General features: G+C 37.5%; 1 protein-coding gene across 1 annotated transcript in view; it reads left to right on the top strand.

The window, feature by feature from the left end:
* Positions 1-23,476, top strand: part of LOC124165480 (peroxidase-like) — a 101,792-nt gene that overhangs the window by 66,891 nt on the left and 11,425 nt on the right. The window contains exons 2-11 of the mRNA XM_046542914.1: positions 2,508-2,681; positions 9,845-10,046; positions 12,342-12,703; positions 13,306-13,485; positions 17,024-17,235; positions 17,737-17,932; positions 18,559-18,756; positions 19,712-19,862; positions 20,783-20,936; positions 22,764-22,934. Coding sequence (XP_046398870.1) covers positions 2,543-2,681; positions 9,845-10,046; positions 12,342-12,703; positions 13,306-13,485; positions 17,024-17,235; positions 17,737-17,932; positions 18,559-18,756; positions 19,712-19,862; positions 20,783-20,936; positions 22,764-22,934 — 1,965 coding nt within the window. The 5' untranslated portion in view covers positions 2,508-2,542. The remainder of the gene's footprint in view (positions 1-2,507; positions 2,682-9,844; positions 10,047-12,341; positions 12,704-13,305; positions 13,486-17,023; positions 17,236-17,736; positions 17,933-18,558; positions 18,757-19,711; positions 19,863-20,782; positions 20,937-22,763; positions 22,935-23,476) is intronic.

The raw sequence follows: 23,476 nt of genomic DNA, 5'->3' as shown, positions 1-23,476 counted from the left end.
CAGACTCTCTGGGCCAACGCAAGGCAGAAACACGAATATTACAAAAGAAGATCCTCAGTTCGTCCTCTAAATGTGTTGTCACCCACCGCGCATTTAAATAGGTTTACAGAAGTCGCCACTCGCGTCGGTAATGGACAAATTGATCTGAATTCCACGGAAACAGTGGCGGATATATTGGGGGGGGCTAAGGGTGCTATAGCCCCCCTCTTTGAATATCCAATTTACACTAGATACAATGGCTATTTTTTCGGACGCCCACTGCTACTGGGATGTTACCCCCAGTAAGCCCTATTAATTATACCCCTATATAAATAACCCCTAAAATAAGCTCTATACCCCCAGTAAGCCCTAAGTAATTGTCCCTATCCTGGATCCGCCACTGCGTGGAAATAAGATAGATATAATTACGGGTGATTGCCGAAATTTATACACGCGGTGATGTGATCTGTCAAATTCATTACTTTTCCAATCCTATTCCTCGCAATAGCATACATTGTAATACAAAATATTTGAAAAAAGTAGATCGCATTGCACTCATCACCGCGCAGCGGACATCATTGAAAGCCGATGAAAATGCGACCGAAGTGGCAACAGAAATCAGCCTTAAATGAGATGGGATTGGGCCTCCTCTATGCAGTCCCATTGGACAGAAACTTCGGCTTTGGACAGAAACCCGACAGCCTAACTCGTTCCACCGGTGAAATAATATAAGCCATTCATTTTCCGAGAATTATCGACCGCTCGAGAGGGGAAAGTTGTTTCAATTTATGTCCGCTCGCAATAATTTCGAGGTTCACCTCCGGTGATCAATTAATCGAAATCAGCCCATTTTACAAGCTCCATTTATTTGCGGTGTAAGTGGTGATCGCATACGCAGAGTATGCATGTGGATTGCAACACAAAAATCATGGCTTCTGAAATGGATAGATGATATATTTGAATGATAGGCAACGAAAGTTGAGCTATCCATAGAGATACAACTATTATTTACCTGCAGTGATGTCGAAAAAATGGCTTCACGGTATATCATGGGAAAGTGCAGTTTAGAGTGAAGATTTTCCGTGAAATGCTAACGTTATAAGAGATAAAAACGAGAAAGTGTTCTATAAATAAGAGTTTTCATCATTTTTTGGGAATTTTTCAGGGAAAAAATGTTTGACACTTGTCAAGTGGAGCTACTGAAAAGAATCTCGATATGATTTCCAAGCAGAGCATTAATAATGATAAAATTATTACCAATGCATCATGACGGATTTAAATCTCACTTGGAGAATAAAAAATGTAAAAACAAGAGTGAAGAGAGGGAGTACCACCGGTGGTCCTATAGTTACTTACTCTCACCGACTACTAAGGAACCATTGCTTTTCCCCAAGACCAACATCTTTTCAGTAGTATGTATAAGCTGTTTAGCAACCGAACTGAAATAAATTTGTGCCACCTGGGGAGAAATGTTTTGGCATCATCCGCTAAACAGCTTCCATTCCAGCAAATTCATTATCAATATTCATTACAAGTAATCGAAATTCAGGTGCAGGTATATCAGGTACTCGCTAAAAATACGACGAAAAGATCGTTTATAAAGATAGCAAGGAAACCATCAGTGCATGAGAGCGATTATGTATGGTTCTGAACCAAAGGGCTTTTTTTGTATCTTCAAGGTTCAGCATTCCTTTCTCCGCCTGTCACCATTAATTTTACCCAAAAAAAAACTCGCTAGTACAAATACAGCCTTTAAATGGGACTCGGAGACAATTGCAGACAGAAAATATAAACTCAACGGAAAACTGGCAAATTGGAACAAGTACGTTTAAAAAAGGGACAAGCCAGAAACAAACCTTGCACATTAGCTATCCATTTTTAGACTCGGCCAGCTACAAACAGCATGTGCGTACGGTATTTCGCTATTATCATTGAGCAGTATTTGACTGCACAGTTGTAGAGACATGGCACCTATTTTAACGAAGAAGTAAACTAACAATGAATACAGTGTATTAGTTTTGAAGTATAGAAAAAATTGCGTCTTCGTGAACAACTTTCCCAAGATTTAATATACTTTTCCCAGATATCGTGGAAACTATAACTTAAAGATTTATGCAGCACTAAAAAATGGACTTTCACCACAGATGCAACGCTCAACTACGATGAAACAATTTATGGGTTACGGTGCAAATAACTTTTGCAGGTTATCACAGCAATGGGAAATGAATTAACTCCCTATATTCGCAGTAAAATCTCTAACTAAATCCCCTTGTGAGTTCCATTCTACCAATTTCGTCAGATGCCTTGAACATTTACTGCATTTTCCAGTCTTGGCTCATCAGTTGTAGGCGGTAATAGTTGAGATATCATTAATTATACCTGAAGTTACGATGTACTAGGTAAAGATTTATTACGTATGAATATTTAAAGGTACTCCCAGGACTTTTATTTACCTACATTAGCCGCAAAACGTCGAAGAGACTTTCATGGCTGTGACAATATTCAACAACGTATCTTTTATGTTTCAGGTACTGCCAATACTGGACTCCCTGGTGTCCACACCATGAAAATGTGTCTGGGAATCGTGGTGGGATGCCTGTTGGTGCTGCACGCACAAGGGAAACCGCAGCAGCATCCATTCCTTGGGTTTACATTCAGCCCCGCACCGTCTAGCAGTTCCCACAGTTTCAATAGGGCCTCAGGTAAGTTATCCCTTTATCTCCTAAAAAAAGATGCATTGACAAAATAAATAAACCCCACTTTCATGTAATTCTCAAAAATGTGCTCTTTTTCGTTTTCTCTAGGAATTATACATTAAAATCTTGCCATTTGATAATTTGTTTTTGATGTTGCACGTGAAAATGGCTAATTTTTAGTGGTTCTCATAAAAATGCTTGCGTTTTCAGGGTAGTGGAGGAGAGTAGTAGAGAATATAGAGGGTTCGGTTTTAAATAAAATTTATGCCTACGTCGCTTTAGGGTTAAACCGTTTCGATATGCGCTAATGTATAGAAGTCATCAGTAAAATAAAATATTACGGCCTAGATGACTATTTTATGACAATATTGACTACTTTATGAGCCATTAAAAGAAGGCATCTATAGCCCAAGTAAAAAAAATGATCTTATCCATAACCATTCAAATATCAATAATGAGGCAAAATTCAGCTCTAACAGCTGTGTCAAGTGCCAATTTGAAAATGCATTAGTAGCTGTTCCGCATTATATTTTCCTCAATATTTACCAACATTCTGTGTCTTAATTGGATCCTTTTTGAGATAACACTGCCATTTTCATGCAGTTGAAAATCATGAATTTCCAAATTCACGAGGGCAAATATTGTAAAATTAGTTTATTTTTTCAAGTTGAAACGTCCGCGGATAAAGCAACTGATGGGTAAATTTAATAAGAGGGGATTGTTTCTCTTGCAAATCACTTCTTTTGAGGTGGTCGGTTAATCGATCTATTCATCATCCCATAATTAACCTTCTATGAGTATTATAAAAATTGATTATTTTTGTCTTTTTATAGAACTGATATGCAAGTGAGTAGAGTATTTTCACTAATATGTTAATCAACTAAAGGTGTAATACATAGTAAGCCACATCAGGGTTTCCACCACTTAATGAATAATTCACAGGAAGATTTCTTTCCGGCTAGATAAACACCATGTAATTACGACGAGTACAGAAAAGTAAGAATTCAAGTTCATTTCATCTAACACAATTTCGCTGTTCCTTGAAATAATGGCAAGAATTCCTTTTCCACGAACATCCTTCCTCAAAGAAATTAAAAAAAAAGAGTGATTTAACTTGAGGCCATCTACATACATTTAGAAAAACTGTTCGGTTAATAAGGAATTGCGCAAATCGTAGATGATGTCGTTGAAAGATAACTGATAATCTAGGAAGGAGAAGACCAAATTTTTCGAAATCCAAAAAACTATTCTCATTTTGCTTCACTCGCTCCGTGCAAATTGTGCCCAGACACGAAGTTAACACGTGCGAATGTTTCCTGAGATGGCTGGACAAAACAATCACGTTTCCTGCCCATTATTTCAACATTCTGAAGATTGCATTCATCGAGCTCTCGAAGAGGATAGTAAGGAGAGAAAATGTGTCCGCGCCGTTTTTATCGCGTCCGATCGCTCGAATCGAAACAAAGGAAACTCCTCGGCCCGCAATCGTGACTTCACCATAAGTTCCGTTCGGTCACGGGCCCTCTCCATCGGCGGCAGTGTGTTCCTTCTCGAGTCAAGGCCGTCATCACCTTCCCAGACCGCCCGCCGACCACTCACAGAATCAATCACCGTGGCGCCATCTACCGACTGTTAAACCCACGATCATCTCGGGCGGTTTTGAAAGCGGCTCAAACGTTATCCCAAATATTTCGCATTTTTGGGTCATCATCAAGACCGTAGTTGTTAGTTAAACTTATTAGAGGCGAATTAAGGTCGTTGATTTGGATGCGGGATTAGAGGAGGGAGAGTGGTTATTATTTTCCGCTTTTACGCAAAACTCTCAGCGATAATGCTGCTGACGTCTGTTATTCATAGGCAGGCGGATTCTACGTATTCATCAATTGTTATTAAAAATTGCTCGTTAAGCCGGTGAAATAAAACATTTCGTTGTAGAGACAATCTTAACGATAGCGTATTGTCCACCACTCCAGAAATTTCGGAAGCGCGGCGCCCACTTCCTACCCCACGACCCCTTACTGATTAACCCGCCATTGCTACGCATGGAAAGGAACCACAATAGGGTAGTTTCCTTCATCAAAGAAAACGAAAGGCATTGATTGCGATTCGTTACCCACCATTACTGTATTCATAATATACAAATTATTTCGTTTTAGAAATATCGGTTTAGACGAATGGCAGTGGTCCATTTTTATCCTCATTTGAAAAGGGCCAGATTGGCGCCCATGCGATGCCACTCCACGTGACGTCACAGGGACCTAGTTTCTATACGAGAAGATAGGAGTTAAACATTGTCTGAGGTTACCAATGCATGCATGAGGCGCAGAGCTCAGGGAAACATGTCTTAATAATCACTTATTAAAACTGGCTAAGGTGGTAAAGTTTTCTTCATTTGATAAGGTATTAATAATCCTTATTTAAGCCAAGCGCTACCAGCCAGCAGGGTACTCAGCTACCCGCTAGCAGCCTGCGTCGTATCAGCGCTAAGCCTCGCCTCAAGGTCACCTCACAGGGTATTAATAATCCTTATTTAAGCCAAGCGCTACCAGCCAGCAGGGTACTCAGCTACCCGCTAGCAGCCTGCGTCGTATCAGCGCTAAGCCTCGCCTCAAGGTCACCTCACAGGGCGGCAGCGGGAACCAGAAATACGTCACACGGAGAGAATTCCCGGCATTCATACTTACGCGTCGCGTTTTCACGCGCTTGAAAATTTTCACTTTTCATTTAATCGCGAAAAATAGATATCGTCATTTAAAAATCTAAAAGCGTGAAATACGTACTCCAGGAGTAATAATCTTTCGATTTAGGCAATAAAAAAATAATAGGAAACCACCCTATTGTTAACATTTATGTTATATTGTTAATTCAAGATGCAAGATCTTTGGTCTTGTCGGCAAAAAAACAACTTAATAGTTACTGGGCAGAGAAAGCTCGTAACTTTATCCAGGTATTAGCCAGTAGCTTGAAAGGTTATCATTTCCATTGAAAGTCATACAAACCATCGAAAGGACTATAAAACCGAATTCACTTAGACGCTGTCTATGTCCTGATGGGGGGAATCCTTTACTATCTCGGTCATGGTCAAAATATGTGAAACTACGCCGAGTAGTTGGGCTTTAGCGAGCAAGGGTGTCGAGGCTCACGACGGGTAGACTCTTGAAGCGGGTTCAAACCCATCCAAAATGTTTGGCTACGGCCTAACCGAAGAGTAACCCACCTCCACATGACACCCCCTCCGCATATTTTCCTGTTTAAAACCTTGCCGTATTGCTCAGTAATCAATTACAAAAGTTGCTAATTATGCCAAAAATGGACGAGGAGAAATTACTCATATTCTAATGGAAACAACTTTGTTCGAATTTTAGGCATGATTTTAAAAAATTCAATAGAACTTCAGTTTAAGATAAATCATTGTAATAAAAGTTCATAAAAGGAGAGTTAATTCAAGAGAGCCATGCTTGCCTGCAGTAGACATAGGTAAAAGAATTGAAGCATTAATGGTAATGGTAAAAATATAATGATACTATCGGTAAATGGTTAAAATAAATTTAATAAATGTATAATGATCCCATAGTAAATGGTATAAATGCATAATAACCCCGTAACAAAAGTATAACCATCGTAGTAACACAACAGAGAAAGAGGCCATTTTATTGACGCGGAAACTGATCATTCGAAGGGAACGGGTTTAAACATCGACTCTTCCGCCACTACATCTTGCCTGAACTCGCACCAAACAGTCCACTTTCTTTGTCTTCCCTAAAACCGATCTGCCCTCCACTTAATATCATCCGAGAGATATTTCCACGGAACCACCTTTCCATTCTCGAGCAAGAATTTCATTCCAACCCGTCCTGTGACACGTAAAAGGAGGCACATTTAAGGGCGGTTCTTGGTTTCCGACTTTGGAAAGTAAAAGTTTATACGCCCCTTAAACATAAGGAGAGATTTCGAGAAAAATTCCTCAATTTTGCACGCCCATTTTGGATGCAATCTAAGCCCTTTCCCTTTTCACGAATACATCATTCTTTTCTTCGCAACAGTGCTTAAACCCAATCACACCCAAAAACCAAAATTCTATCATTAATTCGCTGTGAAGCATGCCAGAATGTGACTGGACAACTCCCCTCTTGCGGATAACCGTGACTACGACACCAATAAAATTTAATTTAATATATTTTTATAACTCATCACCACGTGTTGTTACCAAATAAATTTCAAGCACTATCCCGGAAGTATTTATACGATAAAATTGTTTTAAATGGTTTCAACAAATGACGATATAAGTATTCATCGACAAGATTTTTGGCAGCCGAATTTTTAAATTATAATTTTTAAACTTAAAAATAAATTTAAATAAAAAATAAGTCAACTTATCGAACACATTTGCATTTAAAATTTATATTACAAAGATAATGAGGATTGATGAAAAAAAGCAGTTTAGAGCGCAAAGCACGAGAAGTTTTTTTAGTGCTATGAAGAGTTACTCAAGCTATTTCTACCCACTTCAACGCCATTTTAATTTAACCAAGCAATTTGCCTTAATCTAAAAAATGATAACTCTCGTAAGAAGAATGTAAAAGTATTTCAGTTGAATTACTGACTTACTCTTGCCTTAAATCAGTTTTTACCAGAATGACATTAATGCCTAAATTTATCTCCACATTGCTTCAACGCACCGAAAAACATGTCAAGAGACCACAGAAATCATTTTAAATTAAATGATTTCTGTGATTTCGATTTTAAATAACATGATTAAAAACAATAACGGGTTTAATCCGATTTCCTCGAATGGAATTCAAGAGTTCATTAGCAGAGTAAAAGAGTGAGTGGTAGCTTAGATTCATCGCAAAAAGTTGAGTGGGATATGGGAATGTGAAACTTAAACGAAATTTATATTATTCGAAATTCGGTGGAATATCACTAATTTTTTAAATAAACACCATCAAATTCTTCCACGCCACGTCCATTTTCCTGATGAAAAATGATATACCTGTTAAGGATTCAGCTGCTTCAACCAATGCAAGTAAAAGACGGATACCGGCGAGCCAACGTAAAAAAAATGAACGAAAAGCAGTCCTAAAAGTATCCAATAGTCTTCGGATATGTCCACGATCTCTCGATATAAAATAAAAGAATACGGGAACGAAATTACACGAGAGCATCAGGGGTTATAATTTCCTCAGCGCTATCGTCCTCGATCAAAATTGCTCGCTGCACCAAAAAAATAGATTTTTAAGGCCACTCACTTCCTAATGCGGAAAGTCTGAATCTGAATTTCACAATCATGGGTTTGCTTCCTGATCAATTGATTACGAGAGTGCTGTTTCATAATCTTTATCATCCGTGCAAGCAATAATAAATTGTTCACAAAAATGCAAAATATATATCGCAAAACACAAATTTATGGTTAAACTGTAATGAAAAACAAAAATATCTTTCACCAAAGTTGACGACCTTCTAGATCAAATGTCTAAAACAATCATTGCAGTCACCACTTTCTGTAATAAAACGAGATATCGACTGAACACATAAAATGAAATAAAAAAATCCAATACGGGATGAAATGCGGATATTGCCTCGAAAAAATAAAACTTTCGTCTTTGAAAGCAGGAAAATCAATGATCGGCATCAACATGCAACAGTATAAGTATCAGTTACAAGTCCGTCAATAACATTAGCGTACAAATGTACTTAAAAATTGAACTATGGATGATAGTATTTACTACGGGGAAAATCCAGAGAGCCGAGATTATAATCGAGAATAAAAAATAGGTCCCAAGCTGAAAGAATCACGCCGCCTAGTATGGGGCATGATTACCCAGAGGAAATGTAGGCATGCCTTTCAAATTAGCCGAACAAGATCTGCAATGCCCTTTCAGCTCAAAATTTCCGACCCAAATTTATGCAAGCTCCATGATATCGCGCCATAATTACCGAAGTAAAAAAAAAAACGGTCAGGCAAACGGGACCTTCTCACCACTTCAACCCACGATCTTGCCTTAAGCGCCCCTCATTGTCAGTCTTAAAATTCACCTTGGCCCAACTTTCCATTAAATGCACCCGTAATTATTACGCGTGATTCACGAAATTTACGTGAAGGGTTCTCACGATGTCGATCAAGTAACCTCTTTGCTTCGACATGGCCATGAAATTCGATACAAGTGATAAGCGATGAAAAGCTCACGAAATATACGTGCGTAACTAAAGACGGAGATTGTGAATCATTGAACAATTAACGTCATGATGGCCTAAATTTTCATTACGATGCATCTTCATTCTATATTTTCAAGTAGTTTTCCCAATTAAATTAAAATAAAGTTTACTTAATGGATAATTTTGACAAAACTCCTAGGCTTACATGTCCATTAAGCTGAAAATGATGTAAATAATTGAATATGAGTCTACAGTTATTATATAGATGTTCAGCAGTGCTAATAAATTTTTATTTTGTCACGGACGATGCAATTCTCACTGCACTCTTGCGATTTATATTTATTGTTTGACGAAAAAGAGGACGTATTTTCCATTTAGATAGTACCTACCGTTATCAAATGTTCAATCGTGGACTTAATTTGTGCAATATCAACCTTTGATACATATTCTCATTACTTACGGCATGTAATAAGTTTTTTTTCGTGAAAATTATCAGGCATATCCTGTTATCTCTGTTATTAGATATTATTAGAATTATTATTAAACTATTCCATCGGCTCAGATAGCTTCACATGGAGTATATAGCGCATCAACCTGCCAGATCCCCATCCTCAAATTCGATTTTCATCTAAATTCTCAATAAGCCCTATACCTTTTCATTTTATCCATAAATCCAACTCCCTTCCATCCTTCCCCACTTACCGAATATTATTACCTACCTCTAGAAAGGCTTTCAAAACCCTATCCTTGCTTAGTAATCGCTACAGCCAAACCACCTGTCACTCTATCGCGTACCACTCTTCTCCCACTGTGTCAAGCACTTCCTCGTTCCTCTTCGTTGCAACCCACTTCACTTTCCCCATTCTCCTTTATACCCAAATTTCAAATGTCTACAGCCGTTTTTCGTCCTCTTTCCACGTCCACACATTTAACCGCTTTACATCAGATGAGACTCTTAACGAGCCTTATCTTAACGCCGCTACATAACGAATTTTTTTTTGTTACTTTTTCAGGGCCCCAATATTCTTCGCCTGACAGCTATCAGTTGTTTCAGACGTTTGGGTCTAACTCGGCCGCATCATCACCAGGTGCCGTCAACTTCGAATCCAACTTCTTCCCTGAAGGAGCTTTCGGATTCTCATCATCGGGTCCCTCCGGACCGAGCGGCCCTGCTGCCGCAAGTCGAGTGATTTATAAGCCATCAAGGCCTTCAAGGTAAGAAGTATTATATACGTATGCTAAATGCTTATGACACTAAAAGAAATTACAGGAAAGCAAATAAAATCAACTGATTCGGGCGTTACTTGGTGGAACGATGAAATGTTCATGGTGAAACAAAACTCAGTACTATTCCACAAACTTTTATTTTAACAGTCTACTAGTTTCGACGTTTATACCGTCATTATCAAGACTCTCCCTTCTTCTCTTGATAAAACGTGAAACAAAACTCAGTACTATTCCACAAACTTTTATTTTAACAGTCTACTAGTTTCGACGTTTATACCGTCATTATCAAGACTCTCCCTTCTTCTCTTGATAATGACGGTATAAACGTCGAAACTAGTAGCCTGTTAAAGTAAAATTTTGTGGAATAGTACTGAGTTTTGTTTCACCATGTACAGGAAAGCAAGTTTACATAACCAAGTGCAGAAATCTTTTATCTAATTGAGGTCCGGAAAATGAAGATCACAGCTAAGATACATTCATCAACAATCAATCATAGATTAGATATACATTCACAATAAAAGATTAGCCCATTGTATTATGGAGTGGAAAGCTGTAACAAACCAATTTTTGGATTATTGATTAATGATGACGAGCTATTTAGACTTAATAAGCATTACAATGGGAGTGAACACGGTGAATAGCTACCAATTTGTCTGAGGGCCGTAAAAGCTTATTTGATACCTGCATAACCCCATTTAAAAGCACTAAGGACAAATTAGGATGAGTAATTGTGAGAACGTAAGCCAAAATAAAATCCATCTTTACCGTTGACTGATAAATACGATGAATAGTTTATTTTTCTGCAACTTTTTATAGTTATTACGAAAAAAAAACTTACGACGAGCTATTTTCTTGTTCAATAAGCAATGAATTTGATTTTTGCATTGGATAAAAGCTCTCGAAAGAGAGACTCTGTCGTAATTTTTGTCAAGCTTCTTGAACCATGGCTAATAATGTCAAAGGTAAAATTATGTGTGTGGCATGGTGCGATCTATTACCTGACATAATTTTCAGTCACGTAGAGTTTTAAATAAATTACTATTGAAATCACTGGAAGGAAAAAGAGGATAGACCCAGTAACGCGCAATGCAGCCATGGCTGGACTTTCACACCAATTAGGTGAAAAATTCATATACGATTTAATATGCATGAACTAAAGTAAAGGAGACGAGCCTAGGAAAGAAATGGAATCTATCACGCAATGCCGATTCAATAGGTTAAGTGAAGACATATGAATCAGTAAGGGCAAAAATGTTCTTAATTAATTTTAATGAAATACCTTCAAAGAGGCATACCAAAAGCTTGGACAAAGAAAACAACACAAGACTGGTTCGTTAAAGGAGATAGGCCTCAGGCTGGCTTCCATATAGGCATACAATTTCAGAAATAAGTACTACAACTAGCTACCCTATGCTCACCAGATGAAAAATCAGGCACACAACCATAAATTATTGCCTGTAATATTCAGATCCCATAAAAAAAACACTACGCGCACCCTAAAGTCTCGGATAGCAGGGTAATAACAACTATTATAAGAGGCTTGAACACTTATAGGAATACCTTGCACAGTAATTTTTATGCTCCACACTCCCATTTAGTAAAGTGCTTGATTACATAAATAAAAAAAGATATTTTACCGATACTAATCACGACAACTGCATTGCTTTTTTAGTAGTATGGCTATTATATTACTTGAGGACAAACATTAAAACAACAAAAACTAGCGATGCAGTAACTCCAACGAGGTTATTGCATGGATACATTTTTCCCGAGATTCTGTAAAAGCTGTTTGAAAAATATAAATACATTTTCCATTTATAAAGCGGGAGAAGAAGGACGGGAAGGAAAAGAATTGCGTCACACTGAAAAGATTAGCTGATTGGAGGATAGAGACGAACGACGCACCAAAGCTATTTTGGGAGACTGATGGGTAAATATGATGAATTATTTCCAGTTTTTTTGTTTCATATAACCCTAAAGAGAGATAGAGAATGAAGAAAATAATTAACTCCAATGCCCATTCAGACTAGCACAAAAATACCAATTTTAAAAAGGCAATTGAATTTCCCGCTTTTTTTATGTACTATACAGGATACGATAATATTGAGCGGACGAACACATTTTCAGTTCTGAGAAGTTTGGTGAGGCAAATGCAATTTATAAAAGGTAAACAAAACCGGCGCAAGAAATAAATGTATAATTTGATGTATTCAAAACATCGCCATCCACTTGATTTCGTGACCCTACCTCCACGTTAATACCGCTGTAACTAATTCACTGCAGTCACTCTTACAACGAGTTCATCCACCACCCAGCGCCCGCACCGAGGCCGGCTTTCGTGCCGGAGGCGGACGCCCTGCCCAAGATCCCGCCCATCCCAGCGCCCTCCTTCGCCACCAACTACTTCCCCAGCGGAGGCTTCCACGCCTCGGGGCCCTCGGGACCTTCCGGCCCCTCCAGCCTCGGCTCCGGCTTCCTGGGCTCCGGCTCCTTCGGGCAGCAAAGGTGCGAGCAGCAGCCCGTGCAATGCAACCCTAAGTCCAAGTACCGAACCATCGACGGATCGTGCAACAACTTGGCCAATCCCAGACTCGGAACCCCCAACAATCCTTATGGCAGGCTGGTGGCTTACAGGTACCCCGATGGTAAGTATTTGCTCCACGTGTAGACAATAAGCCTCATTTACCAATTGGGTATCAATGCACGATATTAATTATCGTATTGGCTTTCGCAAATATGATATTAACCTTTTTCCGCGGATTTTTAAATTAATAAAGTACGAGATTATAAATTATATGTATCTATATTGCTAACAAAAGTGATAAAAATTAATGATAAATAAAAATAGTGATCTAATGAATAGTGACACTAGTGCCGTGACCTCTCATGGAACATGGCTAAAGGTTATTTTTCTCTCTTAAGGTTTGATCAGCCAAAATTATAAAAAACCCAATGCTATCATTAAAGGGTATATAAATTTTAGCTGAAATGTATTTGTTAAGAGTTCTAGTAGTTATAAGTCACAAGCCCAAAACTTCTTTCGTTTCTTATAACTAAGAGTTGTTCCAGACAATAATACTTATGCTGAACAAACAGAAGGTAAACTTTATTGGTGGTAAAGAACGATAAAATATTTATTCTAAAGTTAAAAAAATGTTTTTCAAATGTAATTCTTTGATACGATCAGTTGAATGAATGCTATTTAAAAAATGCAACAAGTTTACCAACTTGCGATATTTTTTCTCAGGAAAGTCGGCACCAGCTGATCTTTCAGTAAAAGGAGGGCAGCTCCCGAGCCCAAGGCTGCTGAGTACCACGTTCTTCCCGGATGCTCCCGTGTACGACCCAAAGTGGACTCTTGGCAACATGCAGTGGGGTCAGATAATCACTCACGACATGTCCTTTGGTGCCATGGGACGGCAAGCAAGTAAGTGGAGGCGAAATGCTGTACAATTGAGGGAATGTTTTCGCCAAAAATTGGTGTTGCAGAGATAAGAAGTTTCACCTCCAATTTAAGCATTCAACGAATGAAATTGGGCTGACCTCGGCCTACCAAACGTAGGAAAATATATGTATAGAATTAAAGGAGAGTAATTTCATAAAGCTTGATTCTGGCGTATTTTTTTGCAACCCTATATTATCACGCGATTTTATTACCTTGTGATTTTACTATAGCAGATAAGATATTATTTTACTCTTGGATTTCTCCCAACGTTTAGGAAATCACCGTAACGCATTATTGGGTCATATCTGCGAGGATAGAATAATTGCAATTAAGATACTTTAGCACTGTCGAGGCATATGGCAGAACGAGGAAAAACTTCATTGAACCTAAAAAGGAGGCTTTCAAATACCAAAATAACTGTTTCAATCATTACATTAGTACGCAAAAGTTGTAAATATATGAACATTTATTTATTACATTTTCTGTTATCATTCGAGCATTTTATCAGCACTTTTTTCAGCATTCGATCTCGTAAAAGCACGGCTTGTTCTGAATTAATATGATATTTACTAAACCTACCTGATCAATTAAAAACGACTGAAAAAATGCAAGATCTTGCATTTATAACGTCTCACTCCGTACAGCAAATAATCCAAATTTAATTTCGGACTTCACACAATCACCAGTAAATAAATTGGGATGCATGTTCCAAATTAAATTTTGTTTGCATTAGCGTTTGGTTGCTTGGCGTCGAGGACTGCTGACACATTTCCTAAACTAAGGTAAGAATACTAAAAACTTATTGGGGTTATTTATGTGAAAAATTATCATTATAATACTAGGAAACATTACAATACAAGAATATTTATTTTATTTCTATTCAATAAATTGAAATATTTATTAGAAGCACTGCCTCTCGCATAAGCTAATATTTCTTTGAGGACGTAAGTAAAATTTTCTTTAAACTAATTCCTGATTATTCAGCACTACCTACATTTTTTAAGAAAGGCGCACCAGTTTTTCACTTGCTAAGCACGAGTTTTTCATTCGTAAGCCTTGTAAACGAGAGAAAAGACCATTTTACGCGAGGAACTTTCAATAGTGCGAACATTATCTTTCTGCTGCAAATTCCATCCAAGCACTTGTGAATTGAATCAATGACATTTTGAGAATTTTTCCACTGGTACCAGCGATTCGATGTAGACAAGGAAGAGATGTAGCAGCACTTTTAAGGGTGGGATATCACAGCTGCATTGGCAATATATGTGAAACGAATTCGTTAATCTAAGTAAAACTTTAAATGCCAGGGAGATTATTTATTTTACAGTTTTCCCAAACAACATAATTACAGGGAAATCTCAATTCATACTAAGTATATAAACATACTTTGTAAAATTTATTTCCTTCTTGTGACAGGCCAAGTTCACTACAGTATTGATTTCATTTCTCACACATTCTATGCAGTTGCGATTTTTGACATAGTTACGTTTTACATAGTTTAAATAAAATAATGATTTGGGTCTCAAATGATCATTTGTTTTATTGAGATATCCTACATATTACTACCTTTGTTTTCTCAATGGCTCACGAGTTTCACTTTTAAACAATACAAAAAAGAAAGAAAACTCCAAAAGTAAAGAATGGAATACAAAATCTTTTTATATTATCTTAGTAAAAAAATAATCATCCATCTAACCCGTATGTCGAATGTTCTCCATCACGAAAGTCACTAATCTCTCAACTACAAGGAAGTCAATGTCTACAAGTCCCTGTCTACAAGGAAGAGCCACTATTTTTTCCTGGACATCTTTCAACACTGAGGGAATGTGCGCAATTGCAAAAATGACAGCCAAGCCATAAATGAACAAAATTGATTATGTATTCATCTTCAAAAGATCTCACGTTTTCTCTCGGTACGTGGTAAAAACTTGGAGCATTAATAATTACTCACTACAAACGCTAACGAACTTAGTTATTTTGTTATCCACTAATACATTTTATAAGGGATACCGCTGCAAAAATAAAATCTACCATTTTTTACCACTTTATCAAGGTTCACATTCAGCTCATGAAATTTTGAAAACATTTTTTCACCTGCACGACGAAACTATAAGCGAAGAACACAAATTCAACGTTCGCAATCATAGGTGACATTCCTCGGCGAGGAAAAAGACAGCTTCTTAAGGCATTAAAGAAGTGTGAATAAAGCAAAGTTTCCAAGGAAAAAATGGATTGCATCAGAAAATAAGATAAAAATTATGGCAAGCAAATGGTTTCGGTCAGCAGGTGTATATGACCCCTTACGCAAGCTCTCGCGAAACAGGAATTTTTGCACACTTAGCGACAAAGAATATATGACGAAGCTGTCTTTTCTGGCCCTCCTACAACGTTTTCTACCGCCCCGGAGCCGTTTCCCTCATCATTTATGGGTGAAAGCAATCCACTACGTGCTCTGTTTATCGTATAACGTCATATGAGCGCCAGAGTTTCTTCTCATCTCTTCGGCATCCAAAAGCTGTACACTTACCTTTCGAGTCCCATTAATCATTCCACCTCGGATAATTGATGACTGTTGAATCAAGTTTCGTGATCAATAGAAACATCATCAATAAAATATTTATTGCATACTAGCGACCACTATCTGCAAAAACTTCTGTCAACGAGGAATGAGGGTAAAAAATGTACAAAATGACGGAGTTAAGGGCCTTGATAGAATCTAAAATCATGGCTCAGCACTTCAATTACTTAACCATGAGGAACATATACTGACACAAAGCCATTGCAGAAAGTTCATGAAAGGTCTGGTGATTTTTCATTAATTGCTATCAATGAAATATACTACAATAACTAAGTATACGTTAACTGAAGAAGGAAAAAATAATTATTCCCTAACTTAACCATTCAGTGAATTATTAGTTTTCCTGATAATATACAAGTCAGTTACGAAGTGACACACTGGAGAAAATAAAATTACTTCTCAGTAAACGCAATTAACAATTCAAGGCACACAGAATTAAACAACTTTTCCGCGAGTAAAAGGCTACCATCTTTCTATATAAAAACTTTATGAAAATACTAAAATGGAATAGGTTCAAAGGTATAATGATAATTTAAAATAAATATTTGTAAAAATGTAAATTTAGAGCATTGATACCAGCATAAATGGGCAAAAGTCCCTGTAAAGGATGAAGAAGTAGTTTCCTAGAACGGCTCCATATTATTCACATCGGAATAATATTTTCACACTAATGTCGGCTGGCGTGTCCGTTGGTGGTGTCGAAAGGCATCCCATGACACATTTTAAACAAATTCTAGCGCAGACATTTCAATCCCTTGGGTATATGATGAATAAGAGATTGAATAACTACATCACGACTAACTACCCATTATCTGCTTTCTACTAAGAATCCACAAAATGGGATCAATCCCTATAGAAATCTATGATTCAAACTCACCAAAAGTCTAAATATTACGATTTAATTATAGTCGTACGCAACATAATAAAAAAACTCTTTCGCAGAGATCCACACGACGGACTGCTGTTCCGGCGACGGTCGCTGCTTGAGCAAGGAGGTGCAGACGCAACACAAACCGGATGGCTCCTGCTTCCCCATTGACATCCCGGCCGACGATCCCTTCTACTCCAAGTTCAACCAAGAGTGCATGGACTTCGTGAGGACGGCGACGGACGCCACCAACGGATGCGGGCACCCCTTCGGACCCGCCAGGCAGGTGAGAAAACCCCACCACAACCATTCATCATTCTCATTGAATGAGAATTAATTAAGAAATTATTTAGGCAGTCATTACCTACAAAAGTGCAAAAGTTTGTACATAGAAATTCTTAAAATGAGGCAATCCTTTACGATATTTCATAATGGGAAGAACAAACTAAATATATTTAGCGAAAATAATGCACTGTATGGTGATTTATACACTGTGTAGCACTTAATTCGAATTTGAAACAGCACAAATTTGGTATATTCCATTGACAAAATTGACTCAAAATTATGTTATTAAAATATTTTTAAGCGTTCATTGTTCATTCCTGCCTTCAATCCTGAATTTTAAAAAGTCGGGTAGTGGGTTTTTTGGACGGCTTTTGTTTATTTCATCCTATAGTGCCTATCAACTTGTTATTATCAGTCGCAGGAAATCGGTTTACTTTATTAAGAAAATAGAGATAGAAATACCTCCGAAAAATCTGACCGTTCTAAATTTTCATTTTCCCAGCTGTCCACTGTGACCAGTTATATGGACGCTTCTCTGGTTTACGGAGCTGACCAGACCACGGCCGACGGGCTTCGCCTTCGCAGGGGCGGCAGGCTGATCACCGAAGTGCGCCAGGGCCAGGAATGGCCTCCCACTTCCATGAACAAGACGGGAGACTGTGAGAGCATGAGTGACGACGAGGTTTGCTACAGAGGAGGTGAGTTGCCTGCGGGGAAAAATAACTCCTCTCGAGAGTCTTACAGCTTAAACAATTTCACCCAAACGTTTTACTTCACGGAACAATGGCACTACTTTCCGCAGCGAAAACATATCGAGGAATTTCTCCAACAGATATTGGATCACAGATATTGCTGAGCCGTGAATGATCTGTAAATTATACTAATTAGAACTACATATTTTGCATTATTCCAATCTAGCAATGAAAATTTTCTTCGTTGAATTCTAAGTAAAATTTTAAGCTGTCTCTCGAAAATAAAAAGACATATGAGATAATACTACTTCCGTTTTAAAGATGTAGGAAAATATTGACCAGGGTTAAACTTTATAAGCCATGGAAATTTCAAGATGTAATGTGAAGAATGATTAATGTGCCACCAAAAGGACTGGTTGAGCGGGAGTAAAGCGTTCTCAAAATACAAAGCGACATTACGTATCTCTCCGTCCAGCAACAATCTCCTACATCGATTTCCAATGTCTCTCAATCGACTCTCTATCTTTTTGCGGCAATTACCCACGTCTATGAGCCATGAACAGGCACACTACACGTGAATTATTTCCATGCTTTCTACACTAAACGTGGCCTATTTCCACTTTCCTCCGTAGGAGACGCCCGTATCAACCAAAACACAGAGCTGACAGTGCTGCACATTGTTCTCCATCGAGAGCACAACCGAATCGCAGATCACCTGGCGCAGTTGAACCCTCACTGGGACGACGAGACATTATACCAGGAGGCTAGGAGGATCCTCATTGCCGAATACCAACACATCAACTACTGGGAATGGATCCCTATCATGATCGGTAAGTTATGCTTATTCCGAAATCTTTATGCTTACTAAGAAATGAAATTATAACTCCTCTCACGAAGCCACTCTTTCTTAACACTCATCATTATCACCATACTATGAAATAGAAGGATACTGTTTTTTAGCGAGAACCGATACCTGAATCCGATTAAATAATAATCAAATTTGAAAATTTTCACAAAATATAAATTTAATAAAAGAGTAGTATTAAATTCATCTTGTAGTAAATTTCCACTTTTATTATCATTTGATTGTGTTATTCGATCAAATTGAGCCTTCATTCTGAATAAGATTTGAACTCATGTTGTCTGGCCGAGCTAGATATGGTTTCAGATAAATTTATTCTCGAAAGATCATACATAAAATCTTTATTTTCATTCCAAAAAGTAGAGGTTTTCAATTTTGCTTAGTTATATAACTTCAACTTAAGGCATGGGATTGACATTTTCCAATATTTGGAAAAAAGTTATCAGAGAATTCTTGACGAACTTGACTTCTAAAAATAATTAAAAATCAATTATAACTGAAGGTTCATTTAAGTTTAACTCCGCTAAAAACAGGCCTGGGAATAGGCACTTAAAAGTAAAAATTACAATTAGAACGACTTCCATGATATTTCAAATGAGAATGGCCATTTTCATCACGTAATTAAATTAGCTAGACATGCCTGCGTCTTCTATTTAAGGGGAACATGTAACAGCGACTCTAGTTAATTTTTATCTATTTTTTTGGTGAATGGATTTATTAATTAAACGATATTCCCAATTCAAAATTAAATGAAGCATCCAAATTTTCAAATATTTTACATGTTGGAAAAAAAGTTTTATTTCTCAAGCTATATGAGGTCACAAACTCCTTTTTAATGGGATCGGTAAAACCTTAGTTTTATGTTATAACGATAAACCAGCTACGATATCTGATCTCCTGGTTAACTGTGCACATCGTTTTAGGTTGGGATGCCGCCTTCAAGAACGGAGTCCTCTACGACAACCACGGAGACTTCACAAATGACTACGACGAGAACGTCGATCCCTCGGTGCTTGACGCACACGCCACCGCTGCCTTCAGATACTTCCACTCCCTCATCCAAGGATACCTCGAGTAAGTAAATCCTCCTTATTGACCTCGAATCAATGTGCTCCAGCAAATTCTCAAGCAGTAACTTCCACGAAATACGTCAAATGGTATTCCTCATAAAGTAAAGTTAATTTTTATTGCCGTTTTCCATTCGTATTGCATTGATTTAAGGGGTAGGAAGCTGGAATAAAAATATTCAAAGACAACAAAGGTAACTTATAAGTTAATACATTTTCAAATGGCATGATCCAACTGTTAGTGGTCTCACTTGAGTACGGCACTAAGTTAAAAGCATTTCCCGATTTTCCAAAGCACATCTTCTCCGGAAATATAGAGTAATTTTTCTGGAATACTTCCGTGAGTGATATCAGGATGCAATCGCCAATTAACGTCACTAATTTCGTCTTATTCAAGCATATGAGTAAATAAATATGTTGGTACTTCACTAACTTTATGCTATCCACGCACGGCAAATACGCACTTCACTTCAAGTGTCCTGGTAATAGCGGGGAATGAGTATCTAATATTTTCGTTTAATATTTTCTCGGGAATTAACAATTAATACAATTATAGAGTGAATTTTTAGCCAAGGAAAAGTGGAATTACTAAAAAAATTAATTTGCACAGGCCTTGCGACATTAAATGAAAATAGCTTAACTTCAAAATGGGTTTCGCATTTATAGTGAATATATAAGAGTGATTGAAGTGTTTGCAAAAGAAGTTAATACCCAGTTTTCTTATAAAATTGTAGCTTAGTTTCATTTAATTTTTTTGGCAGTAGCTTAAAATTAAAATTACACCTCTAACCCCATACTTTTATAAACGATTCGTGGGACTAAAATAGCAACAAAATTATTATTTTTAATTGGAAACAACAAATAGAATCCATGATGACGAAAATTATTCATGATCCAAATATTATAGGGGCCAATAATTATTTACAGGGAAATAACGCAATTCAGGCAAGCGTTCAACGCCATCAGACTGAGCGACTACTTCAACAGACCGCAAATCATTGAACAGGATGGTCTCGACAAGTTCGTCAGAGGCATGTCCACTCAACCGCAACACGGTTCTGACCGTTTCTTCACAGCAGAGGTAAGTCTTAAATACATAGTGGGTCGAAGTAATGTACTCAAATGTACGTGTACTAATACACCTACAATATTTTTCCCATAAGTCTCGCCATTCACAAACATATATGTCGTTTTGCGAACACAAAAGCCAGTCACCAAAGAAGAGACGTTGCTTCATAGACATTGAATATACTTACACACCAGAGAGCCAATTGACAAAACGATAAACATTAACGAAAACAATGATAATTTGTTTGGGCTAAAATAATCGAAGGACTTATCATAATGGAAGGAAATTAAACTAAAGGAAAATAAAAACTATAAGGATAAAACCTCGTTAACTCGAATCAATGACGGTAAAAAGGTAAAAAAAAGTCCGAAATTTGATGAAGTAAAAAATTCGCAATGCCCCCAAATAAATGTATAATAGTATGTGTAATGATTACTACCTTTCATCGCAAAAGGTTCTGAAATAATGGTATATTTTCGATTCGCGTGAGAAGAACCATGATATTTAAATATAAATTAATCCATGTCTCTTTTTAGTGGTTCAAAGGAAAAAATATTAGATGGCTTTTTTTTCAAAAATGTATTCGTAACGAAAATGAGAATTAGGTTGATATCAAGGGTAATCATTATCTGGAGAAATTCTTGCTACACTCTCCTCGCATTATTGGTTACTAAGGGCAGATGTCCTTTTGAACTGACGTCAGTGGTAGGACACGAAATACTTCTACTCCCTTCTAATCACACTAACTCTTCGCGGTCTTGATTTAAACGATCTAATAAATTGATATTCAAATGTATACTATGTATATAAGCCATATGGTCTAATAAACTTTATGACCAGATATAAAATTTATAAACTAAGGTCGAATAATTCGTATTATGGTTAATTTCAAACCAAAGAATACAATTCATTAAATGGAAACCGCAGAAGCATAGCTTTGAACCAACGCAATCACGGACGCGCAAGAACATGTATATAGTAATTCAATTAAACAAACGTTTTACTCAGGCGTGAAACGAAATGATAGCAATAAGTCAAAATGCCAAAACATTCACGAATACAAAAAAACTCAAATGCTAACGAGTCAAAAATATCGCCGAAGATATGCATAATATAAATTCTATTGTCAAGGGTATTACATTCGTGTTTAGCCTTGAGCAAGTGGCAGATACCAGCTGGACAACCAAACGGTGAAATTACACCACTGATTACAATCTGAGGAATGCTAAGTGCAAGGTGAGTACGATCTAAGTCGTAAAAATCAGGTGTTGCAGGTGTATAAGCACCAAAAAGTAGAACTCGCGTAAGAGAGGGCCCATGTACTTATAAAAGGATATACAATGTCTTTAACGAATGGGATTATCGAGGAATAGAAACTACACTAACTGCCGCTGGCCAAGTATGAAGACAATAAGTACCACTGTAGACTATCCTGGGGAAATGGTGTAGTGATGAAAAAGGGCTGATGATCATTGGAAGCAAATGAAACTTAAGGAAAATAAAAACTACAGGGTAACCAAACCTCATTACCTCGAATCAATGAGGGCAAAAATTTAAAAAAAAGTCCGACGTTTAATTAATTAAAAAGGTAGCAATGTCCTCAAATATATAGTGTGTATTTAAAAAGTCGAATGGATATATATATATATATATTGAGGGAAAACGGATTCACATTAACATGCTTTTATGGGTAGCTTTTAAGGTAGCTTTTATGAATGCACAAATCTATTACATTCTATACTTTTCTTACCAAAAAAATAGTAACTAAGTTTTCTAATCGAAATAAAAATGTGCACCACCAGATCAAGCGGCCTAATGTATCATTCTTCTCTTCCACAGATTACTCAATATATGTTCCGAGCTGGCCGTCCCTTCGGTATGGATCTTCGATCAATCGATATTCAGAGAGGAAGGGATCACGCCCTGGGAACTTACAACGACTACAGGGAAGTCTGCGGACTTCCGAGGGCCACGCACTTCGAGGACTTCCTTGATGCCATTGACAAAGATGTAAGTATACGAATGATCACATCTGTTTTTTCCCACGAAAGGAACTTATGTCATTTCTTACTTTCATAACGCATTAATGGCGAAAGGCTCATTAAATAATTCAAAAAGTAACGGACTCAGGTAACACTCGAACAGGGGCGCAGCTAGGAATTAAGGCTGAGGGGGGGGGGGTTTAGGTGCAACTAATACCGGGGTGTGTGGGGGTATGGAATACCCACCAGGATAAGTGGAATTTTAAGATAAATGGTTCAAAATGGTGAGTTTTACGGATTTCTAAGAGATAACTTATTAATCCTTACACTATTATATTAGTAATATCAATCCAATTAAGTAAAATGGATTAAACTTAAAAATTTCTCTGAGCTCTGGGAGGGGGGTTTATCCCCCAAACCAACCCCCTCGCTGCGCCACTGCACTCGTTTACCTCTAAACATAAGTATGATGATATCTCAACCCGAAGGAAGCCAAAATATAGCACATCCAGCCATTTCACGAAAGACCAAGAGATATGCGCTCCATTTTCATTTATGGGAAAAAATGCA

This window comes from Ischnura elegans, chromosome 1 (genome assembly GCF_921293095.1).
Source record: "Ischnura elegans chromosome 1, ioIscEleg1.1, whole genome shotgun sequence".
In the NCBI taxonomy this organism is placed as follows: domain Eukaryota; kingdom Metazoa; phylum Arthropoda; class Insecta; order Odonata; family Coenagrionidae; genus Ischnura; species Ischnura elegans.
Note: the sequence above shows the minus strand (reverse complement) of the source record. Positions and strands in the feature narration are given on the sequence as shown.